Source organism: Heliangelus exortis, chromosome 13 (assembly GCF_036169615.1).
Source record: "Heliangelus exortis chromosome 13, bHelExo1.hap1, whole genome shotgun sequence".
Classification (NCBI taxonomy): domain Eukaryota; kingdom Metazoa; phylum Chordata; class Aves; order Apodiformes; family Trochilidae; genus Heliangelus; species Heliangelus exortis.
In genome coordinates this window covers 7962429-7974000 of record NC_092434.1, presented here as the reverse complement: position 1 = coordinate 7974000, position 11572 = coordinate 7962429, and the positions used below count along the sequence as shown (strand labels likewise).

At 39.5% G+C, this 11572-nt stretch overlaps 1 protein-coding gene and 1 long non-coding RNA gene across 4 annotated transcripts in view; one reads left to right on the top strand and one right to left on the bottom strand.

Annotated features, from left to right (window-relative positions):
- Positions 1-279: 279 nt before the first annotated feature.
- Positions 280-11572, bottom strand: part of WTIP (WT1 interacting protein) — a 79567-nt gene continuing 68274 nt past the window's right edge. For both annotated transcript variants that reach the window (XM_071756723.1, XM_071756724.1), the window contains 4 exons: positions 9402-9532; positions 8287-8338; positions 6361-6429; positions 280-4516 (listed from right to left, as the gene is read on the bottom strand). In XM_071756723.1, the coding sequence (XP_071612824.1) occupies positions 4364-4516; positions 6361-6429; positions 8287-8338; positions 9402-9532 (405 nt within the window). In that variant the 3' untranslated portion in view covers positions 280-4363. The remainder of the gene's footprint in view (positions 4517-6360; positions 6430-8286; positions 8339-9401; positions 9533-11572) is intronic.
- LOC139802000 (uncharacterized) lies at positions 4470-8676 on the top strand. Of its 2 annotated transcripts, none has more exons than XR_011728449.1 (3): positions 4470-4555; positions 7097-7241; positions 8617-8676. It is a non-coding gene; the product is annotated as an uncharacterized lncRNA (long non-coding RNA). The 2 variants fall into 2 exon arrangements; XR_011728448.1 differs by lacking the exon at positions 4470-4555 and adding an exon at positions 6350-6451.

Below are 11572 nucleotides of genomic sequence, written 5' to 3'. Positions count from 1 at the left end.
ATGTGAACTAGCCAGACTGGTTACAGCTTAATTAAAAATTGCCAGAGTGGCTAAATTCTTTTCTAAGTGCAGCTGCAAAACATTAGCTGTGGGCATATTTTAGACCTTAATTAGTAACACTTGCACTGGAGGACCAAAAATCTTTCATGAATGCAGCTGCAATCAATTAATCAGTTAGGCATTTCTGTAGGCAATACAAAGGTCTTCTGAAAATGGTTTTAGTTCCCACCTGGATTAAAATATAAACTACTTATATGCAACAAACTACAAAATCAAAGATGACTACAAAATGTCTTTATTGAAAAAAGCAGATTATAGCATCTAAGGTTAAATGAAACTTCTGACTTTAATATTAAATAACTTAGGATGATAGCAAGTAGCTTCTTCTTTAGATAAATAAATCTACATTTCCCAATTTTTTTCTTCAACAATCAAGGGAATCAAACACTGAAACACAAAAACACAAGTAATTCTTAAGACTAAAAGACAGAAGCACATTGAAAGGTTTTACAAGGATATATATACAAAAATAGTTAAACTAATGTATATTTTCAGCATGTAAACTAGTTACATGATATACAAACTGGGAATTTATATATTTCCTACAAAATAAAAATCAACGCTGGTCCAAGTTCTTGGAAGAAAACTATATTCTTTTAAAGAAAATGAAAATATTTCTCAAATGAAAACTTAATTTAAGTCAAATTATATACTCTAGTTATGCCATTAGTTACAGGATGAATCACAAACTTTTAAACTTTTCTTGAAACACAAGAAAGCAGCTTTTGTCTCCTTTAGAGCTTTGGTTTACTTAACTACTCTGGAATTTCTGGTCTTAAAGAGCTCCTCTAACCATGTTTTCTTTTTGAAGCTCCATCTTACAAAATATATACACACACGTGCACACAAGTGAAAGGAAAAGGAAAGAAACCCAAAAAACCCTCTCTGAAAACTCAGTTATCTGAGTGCATTCTTTTGATTTGTTTTCAAATAATTATTTTGGTCCTTTCTTTGGAAAACATCCTCCAGTGCACAAGAGACTCTGAATCGCCTACAACAGCTTGGTCCTGTAGGGCCTTTGCAAGACTCCTTACCAAAATGGAAAGGTGTAGTCCTGATTCAAGTGAGAACGACTTGGTATTGTTTTAACTTTATGGAAATATTCTGAAAGTACATCAAAGGCTTCTGAAGATCAATCACATCATAAAAGGAACTCTTGAAAATTTCTATCTATCTGTGTTGAAGTGATTTAACGTAAGAATGCTCCTTTAAGAAAATCATTAAAAGAAGCTTTATCTAGTTCCCCAGACAGGAGAGGCACAATGTGCAGAAACTGTCACTAGCACTGAAGAGGACAGAATGTCATTATTTTAGATTTGCTTTTATTTCTCTCTTTCTTTAGGGGAAAAACAAAAACCAAAACAAACCCAAACCTCCAGCAAAACTGGCCAATTTCACTCAAGCTCCAGTTTTCATTCTGAATGCTGGAAAAACAAAGCCATACTTCATTATACAGTGATGGAATGCACCTGTCTATAGAAAATAACTAGAACTGCTGCTTTCTGGTTTTAAAGGAATTGCTTATTCTGTATTGCAATAGTACCTTTTGATTTTTTTACCATGACGATACTTAACACAATGGAGCTAAGTAGAACTACAAGATACCGAGACAAATTAACTTGTGAAATTAAGTTAAAATTATTCTGTTCTACAGTACACTCATTTTGTAAACAGAAGAAAAGATATGGTACGTATATATTAGATAGTTGGAGTGGAACCTAAGCTTGCCACTGAAGGAGGCAAAGTGCTAAAAGGAAGGTACTGGCTGAACTTACACCATTTCTCCTGTGATTTTTGAAGGTTTTTCTTCTACACTGGCAAAGCAAAGCATCTTTACCAATACAGCAAAGTCATGTTATAGGATGACATGCTCACAGAAACATACTCAAACCTTCATGTATTTTAATGATTGTTTTCTAAATTTGGGTTCTTAATAGATATTTTAATGACAAGCAACTAAAATGCTTCAAAGCTAAATGGGTTCCAAAGCAGGTTCCTTAAATGGAAAAAGTATTATGGTACAGCTGATGCTAAAAGTTTATCCTGAAGCTCTGGTATGCTCCATGCTGCTAATAATCTGAAGGAAGTGACCTAGTCACACAATCCAATTTAAAACTATTTTTTTTTTCCCCCTTTTCTAGCATTTGCTGTTCAGGTGCTTCCAATTCCTTCTGAGGCTGGGCTGGTGACTGTGGACACAGAGGTAATTGTTTGCAAATGCAGAAACTGTGCATGCACCCACTGTCCTCTCTTTTGCAGGCCTGGCCTCTTTAAGTCACATTGTAGAAACAGGGTACTAGTTGCACTATAATTCCTCTAAAACATGGCTATCACATTAAATATGTTAATTATAAACTAGTATGTATTAATTAGAAATAGCTTTTTAAAGGAGCATCTGACTTCCCAAGGAGCATTCAGTAGGATGGGTTAATCTAGGCCAATGGAATTTTGGCAAAAGTTCAGGAAACATACCTTTTGTTCTTTACTAACAGAAAAAATAGTTCACAGGAATTTTTCCTATTCCCTCTCTTCTCCCAAAAGGAAATTCCAGATTATCGAAATGTTCTGGGAGTTAATTATTCCATTTAGGAATTAAGTGTCCATTGGATACCTTTTTATACTTTTCAAGAGCACCATAAATGGCTTTTTAAAAAAATCAATGGAGCATAAGAAACTAAACTGCGATGGTGTTGTCCATTGGATGCTTTTTGTACTTTTCAAGAGCACCAGAAATGGTTTTAAAAAAACCAACAGAGCATAAGAAACTAAACTGCAATAGTATTGCCAAATAAGTAATTTCATCTGTCTGCATGCTGAATTTAACATAGGATCATTTCCAAATAGATTGGTCAGATTCTATTATTGACATGGTGAGAACTGGCATGGAAATGTCCCAATTTACACACGTGGAGAATCTGACCTGGTATTTCCACTTCCTCTGGAGCAGAAGAATTTTATTTTATTGTAATTTTGGATACAGTTGAAGACAGCAATGATGGATCTATTTAAAATATAAATTCAGGAAGGCTGGATCAATTCTCATGAGAAGGCCAGGAATTTTTTAAAACATACAGATGTGTGATTTGCATGTAAATCATCAACACATGGTAGAAAACAAATCATAAAAAAGATTCGTCTAACTTCCTATATGGAAGACATACATTTCCCCAGAGCTCTGAGGTTACTGTAAGAGCTTATGCAAAATATGAAAGTGTGTACATTCTATGTACATCTAATACTTGTTATAAAATACCAATGTTTTAAATGATTGTTTCTGTTAAACTGTACTTTGTTTTCCAATTAAGACAATCACCATAATCAGTACTTAGAAAAGAACACGAAGCTGAAAAGACAATACAAAAACCACTGCCCCCCTCTTTTTTTAATGATGTATCAACATACAATCACAAAGCAGTTGGTAACAAATTAAGTCTTGTATAAAACAAGTAGTATCAAGACAGGTGTACCTCTGTATAGGAAGGGGCTGCTAACCCTATTAAACAAAATACAGTTTTAAAAGATGAGTTCTTTACTAAGTGCCAAATCATTGAATTGATATAAATGCAATTTTAAACCATGGCTACATTTGTATCTGGCAAGCAACTACAGAGGTCTGTTACTTTGACCCTGCATGTGCCATTCTTTTGGACATATTTTTATGAGAGAGAGATGCTTGCCATGTTTCTTTATAAGTGAAATAGTCTTTGGATGACTGTGAAACTTTGTAAAAGCTGGCCTGACACTTGTTCACAGAATGCCATTATTTAACCCATGCTGACAACTGTCATTGCTAGAAATACTTGTTTTCTTTCTATTCACTATTTCTGGGAATCTGTATTTTAAAAAATGTGCTACTGTATTCTCTAAGACCAGAATTCAACAAAACTAGCTAAAATGCTAGCATTTATCTTATCATGCTTGCTGCAATATGATAAGGTGCTAACTTTTGGAAAGTAGTTCTACACTCCTTACTTGAGTGAAATCTCCACTGAAGCAAAGTGAGTAGGAAGTGCAGAACAGCCCTTTGTACCATTTTTATTTTTTTTTTTCAGAAATGCTGCCATTTACCCTTGCAGTTAAGTGGTGAATTATGTGTTCAAGTAGACAGTGTCTCAGTGAAAACATCTAGATAAAAGAACGCATATGTACAAGATCTGAAAAGGACCCCTCACCTCTGATTTAAAAAATAAATAGCTGGTTTAGATGCTTATTACTGGAATCTCATCTTTAAGGGAACAAGAAAGTAAAGTTTACATTTTTTTTTCTTCTCTTTCAAACTGCTTATTGGTAATGGAAATGTCTTTCAGAGTTCTGTGACATGCATTGGGTAGCTCGGGGGTGGATGTGATGGCAGTTTAATGTTAAGGCGCCTGATGTGACAGCTGTGGCAGAGCAAGTGGCCCTCTAATGGGTAACAGCGATGGCCTTCTTCATCATTGAGCTGCAAGCCACAGTCCTAGAAGAAACATACATCCTGGATTAGCAAGTGATTCAGGTAAGTCTTCTCACAACAATGGTGATCTACCCTGCATAAGCCTGACAGCTCCCTCCCATGCCTCCAAAGCCAGCAAGCTCAAGAGTTTTTGGCAGGTGGACTCTGACTATCTCATATTATGCAAAATGACACCACTGAAATTCAACAGGACAGTCTATAGTACACAGCATTTTTTTTCCAGTGTTTTCCATTCTTGTCTGTTCTTCATCTAATAAACACTGATGCAAATCAGACAAAAATAGGTCAAGAACTGACCCTGACATATGCAACCTGAAAGAATTTAGAAAGAAGAAGGAGCTGATTCTGCAATGAGGAAGCATGCAAGAAGTGGGGAAGTAATATAAGTAAAATAAGTAAATATAAGTAAAATAAGTAGTGAAGGACAGGAGTGGGGAAGAGGAGGAGATGAGACATGTTTTACTTCAGAAGCATGGCTACACTTTCTCTCATATGGAACAAAAATAAATTAAAAACTTCAAGGCCTTTGGTCCATCTCTAGTAGAAATATGTACCTCTGGGACCAACATTTAACTACACAGACAACATGAGTGAAAAATAGTGGAGGAACAGAGACTTAAAAAAACCACAAACAATGATCCTGCCTGCTGACTGTTATGCAAACTGCAACAGAGATAATCCTGGTTTTCAGTTGTCATCATTACAATTTTAATGACATTGAAAGTAATGGTAGTTTTGTGCTAGGATTTGGTGTTTTAGGTATGATAAATGCTTACAAACTGTTACTGTGCTCTGTCCTGACAAACCAGAGATTCTGAATATGTATCTGTGCAGTTAACCAGAACTTAACAAGTTGGGCATACAAGTCATTTTAGTATTGAAAACTGATGTAAACTGTTTAATTTGACACAAAGTATGATTTTTCAGCTTTTATAGCTCAAGTTAAAATCCTCAAATTTTACAATGCTGAAACAAGGATGAAAGGGATTTTTAAAAGTGACTTTAAAACTGGAGAGTTAATTTAGGGAGGCTTTAATCAAAGTTTCTGCCAAGGTAGTTTTCTGTGTGTTCCTGTATGTTACATAATAATTTTATATTCCTTTATCTAAGATTTAAAATTCAGTTGCTTGGTAACATTTAACAGTCCCAGAAACCTTACAGATGTGCGGCGTTCACACCTTGTTCCCTCTCCACAATTGCAATGAGAAAGTTTGCCTTCTCAGTGGATTTGGGGTTTAGAATGGGGTTCTATTCATCTGCTTACCAGCTTGAGCTTCTCAGCAGAAGTTAAGTGGTTGTACAAGAAAGAGATGACACAGAAGAAATGCCAAGTTTCCAAACTGACCACCAGTGGATGACAACATTAACAGCATTTCAATGTCTAAGTGGTCATAGACTTTGCACAAGTCTCCACGTGAATACCCCAAAATACTGGCACTTACATTTCCAGCAGTATTTGGAGACATCATGTACAGTTTGAGAAGCTGATTTGAGACCACAAGGCAGGGTTAACAGGGTTATCTACCCCTGTTAACACATGGCTAACCCCCTGATTTCTGTACATAAATGCACTCTGCCATTCTGGGAAGATGTAGAGGCAGCTTGACTTGCCTCAAACTGGAAGGAGAAGGGAGAAATGAATAATGAAACAGAACTGAAACCCCCATTGGGACATTCTAATATAAAGTCAATAGCCTGAGAGAGAAGGGGAGGGAGCTGTCATCTTTAGCTGAAGCCTGCACAAAGCAATAGATGGGAGAAGAAGGAGAAGGGAAGTACAGCTCTCTAAAATGCTTCAATTAGCTGAGCTTGGCCACGGGGTGGGCTGGCTGGTGCCTGGTGCTTACCTCACAGTGATAGCACTCCACATGGTAGTCTTTGTCCATTGACACCACCCGGATGGTCTCTTCAGAGCCCTGTTGGGGAAGCAGAGAGAAGGTAAGAGTGTTTGTAAGTAATGTTTTCTCAGTCTTCTGTCAGTACCCAACCCATTGCTTTGGAAACCTGTTTCTTCCTCTGCAGAGCATAGCTCTTTGACCACTAAGGGTCCTCCCCCTCTGGTGCAGCAACATTGTATGGATTTTTTTGCTGTTCATCATCATCAGGGCTGTCTGACATATCAAAGCTGTAGAGGTCATTTGAGAAGCGTAGCCAAAAAATATCATCCTCAAGGGACAAATTAGTCTTGAAATCAAACAGTTTTCCAAGGGTACCCAAGATCTGAAAGGTACCAGCCAAAGACTAGGACCTGCTGATCTAACATTTCCTTGTAGACATCCTGGCCTGAATTTTCCAGGACTTGTATTCCCCTCAAACCATATGCTGCACAGCTATTTTGCACGTGCACATGTCACTGTATGTACCCCATAGGGATTTACATACCAGTCTGGCAGGTAATTATGTGCACAGGCCAAAACCTCAGTGAGAGGGTGGATGCAGTGGAGTTGTGTAATTTCTGGCTGAGCCCCAGGCCCTGCAGAGCAGCCCATACCCTTCTTGTCACCTCCCAGACTCTTTCCCTGATCCCCTCTGAAGCCTCTGAAGACAGAGCTCATTAAATTCGTTGCCTTGCATTGTTTCCAGTTCCAGGTGTGGTTAGAGCATCAGGTATAACATAGACCATGTCTGAGAGAAGCTGTGGGCAAGTTACTGCCTGCACTGCTAGACTTGAACTAACCTAAGAAACCTCCATGGGAAAGAATGTGGAGTCTATCCTGCCAGCTATTAGGTGAGTCAGCAGCCAGACTGCTTTGCTTTTCTTTTTCTTTTTCCTTTTTCTCTTTTTAAAAAGTAATTTTGTAAGACAAAAATCCAGTGAAATTTACATGTTTTCTCGTCACATTCCATCACCAGGTTAAGCAGTTCTGGCTCAGCTTTTATAAGGTTTTTTAATTATGTGAGACTTGGCCATTTAACAGAAATAATAATGACAGAGTAACATGCACTGATGGAGGCAGGCATGCTGTGAGGCTCCAGCCATGGGCTTTACTGGGGCACAGCAGACTACAGGATGCATGCTCTGGCTCTATAAACATGACAAGAGAAAAAGGAGGGAGGCACTGGGGCCCTGGCTTACAAATGAGCTGCCATTGACCTCAGCAATAGGAACTCAGAGGATCCTGCACCCATCCGAGCACAAGGGAGCAGGACTGCAGGCCAGCAGAAGGGGCATGTCTAATGCAGAGCTCTTACCATGCTAACTACACTGTCAGGACAGGCTGAGGTTGCAAGCATGTCATTCACCTGGGTTCCCTTTTAGCCAACTTTTCTGCTGCCTTTTCCACCTCTTGAAGCATTTTCATTATGTTGCCATTGCAGGACAAACTGTGTGGTCTTTTCACAGGGTGAGGGTAACCCTCAGGTATCTTTTCAAGCTTGGGCATCTTAACAGATCCCCATCAGAAATGCAAACCTAGCAGACAAGGAAAATTGCTACTTGAGCTAATGGGGGATTCTAAAAATAAATAGGGCTTTACTTCTTGGGTTGTTCCTGGAGCCTCAGTCAGGCCTTTCAATTAGATGAGATTTACAACAGCGTAATTAAGACCTGGAAAGCACCCTAAAGATACAAAGTACTATGCTGCATAACTAGTATGACTATTACCACCTCTGGGAATGTTTGGGAGTGACATTATTACTGAGCTGTATTTAATTTAGTATCTGACATAGCACAGATTCTCAAAGAGGGAGGAAAAGCATCTAATGTGTTTTTAGAAAGTGTTCATAAGCCAACAGCTGTTTGGTCTGAAGAGTGTGTGCACATTAACACGTACCTGTGCTGGTAGGATTGGCTGGTTACAGGAAGCACATTTTGGTGCAAAAACCCTGAGGTGCAAGAAAAAATGTTCAAATCACATGTAAAGCTTCTTCAAAAGGTAGAAAGAGAGTTATTCTTGCATTTTACAAAATACAGATATATGGTATTTGAAACACCTCTAAATGTTTGATATCCAGGAAAAAGGAGATTTTGAAGAGGCTGATCTACCCCTGCTTTACTGCTTAGGTTTTCCCAGTCTCTAGGTGTAGTGAATCCAGCTCTCTTCTCACACATGTCCTCTCTCTTACCTTCCCCCACCCATTAAGCCATTCAAATTCTTCCAGAGAGTGGCTGCGTTGAGTGCAAAGCAGCTCCTGACTTGCAGACTGTCACCATCTGACATCAGAAGACATAACCATGCTAAATAAGGGCTGATTGTGTCTATGATCGACTTAAAATAAACAGACATCAAATGGTCTTATTTTATTCACAGTTGCATTTTATGACTATCACTGAGCAAGCATTCTCTCTATCCTTGTTATGTGGTCAATTTGGTACCAATAGGGTTGAGTTCTGAGTCATTTATTCTTGCTGCATAAGATGAGTGGAGCTAAGCTTAGCTCCACTAGAAGCATTCATGTTGCCTTGGAGTGGGAGCAGAAAAGCATCCAAAATCACTTAAACCATAAACATTTTGTCAGGTAAGGCTAAAATAATTCTAACACTATCTCTTAATTACATGTCTACCATCCAGTTTTGGGTAACCCAGCTTACACTCACCAGTGTCATGGACTACCAGAGCCTCAGCTCTTAGACAGGCCCAGCAGAACCTACCACCACTCACAGAATTAGCTTGATCTCATTAGTATTAGAAGTTCTGAAAGAAGTAGAGTAACAGCCACCGGAGAAGTCTATCTTCTGACACAACTTTATCTTCAAACTCATCTGGTCACTGATGCTGCACTGGGCCCATGAAGTTGTTTTAATAAAGCTTTAAAATATTTTACAAATGCACCATGTGAGACTAGCACTCAAAGGACATCTGAACAAAGGGGAACAACCTTGCTCATCTGCTACACAGTGTTTAACTGCTATAATGTTTCCAAGCATGCAGTGGGTTTGCATACTCACGTATGGTAGTCTTTGACACAGTAAATTTTGTTCTCCACATCTACAGTGAAGGGGACTCCGTCCAAGCACTCGTTACACACCACGCAGCGGAAGCAGCCTGGATGGTACGACTTTCCCAGGGCCTGTAGGATCTTAAGAGGAAAACAGCAAAATAAGTGGATGCATGACTACATCAGATCCTCTCCCCCCCCCTCGACTGATATGCCTGATTCTTACTAATGGCAGTGAGAAAAGCACTTCAGGATGAAATTACCACTCTGCAGCTCTGTCAGCAAGGGGCCTTTTAAAACAATCAACTTGCTTATTTCAGTGGGTTTCAGTAGGCTCCCAATAAAGACAGAGAACTGTGAGAATCAGGCTAACCCCCATCAGTCTTAGCTCTGCAAGGCCAGTACTGCCAACAGAAATTAAAAACGGCTTCAGAGACCACTTCTTGGAAAATCTGTTGCAGCCAAATACAAGTTACTGGGATACAGAGTTAATTCACAAAACTTAACAGGCTGTGACAGACAGAATCAAAACCAGTCATTACTGAAAAAATAAAATAACAGAACAAGTAAATAAATTGGTGTCCCTGTATAACTTAAGACTCCTAATTACCACAGTTACTGACTGGTTACAACTCTGTCATAGACCTCCCCACCCCCATCAATTTCTGTTAAAATCCCATCTGTATCCATATGTTTGGATACAGATCCATCCATCTGCCCAGGCTTTTCTCAGGCTGACCTTCCCTATTGCATTTTAAAGGTTTCAAAGAAAGTCTCAGCTACAGTGCTACAGAACAGATCCCCTCCCTCCAGGCATCCTTGTCTGTAATGCTCAGTGAGGTACTAAGACATCAAGGAGCAGGCACCAAGCTCATGAACAAGGTTCTGGGAACACTGAGACATGGTATCATCTTCAAGCAGCTCTCAACAGGCTATAGCACCAATTGCACACAGTTCAGGTATAAAAAATACTTTTGGAAGACAATTTCAAAAAGTATCTGCTAGCAGCAGTGCTCAGGTTGGAGCTGCTAATAAACTGGGGCTGAAAAATCTCCACAGGCCAAGCTGTCATGGTCCTGTAGATGATTCTATGGATAGAGAGCAAATAAATAGGAACTAAGAAGTAGCACATTAGAAAAAAATAACAAAGGCAATTTAATTTAATCCTTTTTTCACCATTAATGAAGCCCTATATCTCTCTATCAGACTCCACTTGGTTTGCAATCCTGTTCCTAGCCAGAAGCACCCTATCCCTGTGCATCCCATGTTGCTGTCTAGGCAGCTATGCAGCACATGCTGTTAGCCTGGGCTGGTTGTGCAGTCACCCTTTTGCATAGAACAGCTCCTAATTCAACTGCACTTTCAGCCTTCAACAGCTTCAGCCGAGCCCAGGCCTGTGGGGCTGCAGCTCTCTGCTCCTTTGCTGTTCAGGGGCATCACTACTGTGCAGGCACGTTTGGTGTCTGTGCACTCCCAGGGGGGAACACAAAGGAAATGACCAAACAAGACTGCTTAATTCCTAGAGCTCCTAGAGCAGCTTCCTTTTGTCAGAGTGTGCTTGCTGATGGGAGAAAGGCAGACAAGCACCTGCCAAGCTTACAGCTACTGAGATCCACTGAGATACTGTGGACTCCTGCCTGGGATTCTGCAATTAAGGGCCAGCTCAAAGCATGCAAGTCAGGATATCCCTCCCCCTCCCAGCATGACACAACTCTAGAAATTTGCTCTTGGGCTAAAACGAACAATATCCTCGTCCAACCAGTGGTGCCAGGATAGGAGCCAGAATCCTCATTAGCAAAGCCTCGGTTCCAGCTCCTACCAAACCTCTGTGTTTGCAATGCAATAGCTACTTCTGTCTGTTGGGCATACTGAGGTTCCTGTACATTCCAGAGAGGAATATAGATGTACTACATGATCTGCACTTGTTCAATCTGCAAGCTACTTCATTTTGCTTGGGAATTTCTGCTTCAGAAAGAGAGTAAATTCTTCTGGCTTTCACTCACTGAAACAATGCCAGCAGTATCTGGCCCAACCCATAGCTCTTTGATTTTTTTTTTTTTTAATTACAAAAGTAACTCTGACTACTGACTCCCTACAAATCCCAGTGGCAATAATGCATTTTAACTGATGTGGAGAAAGTGGCAGAAGATAAATAAAGGAAGTCACAGAGTGGGCAACAAA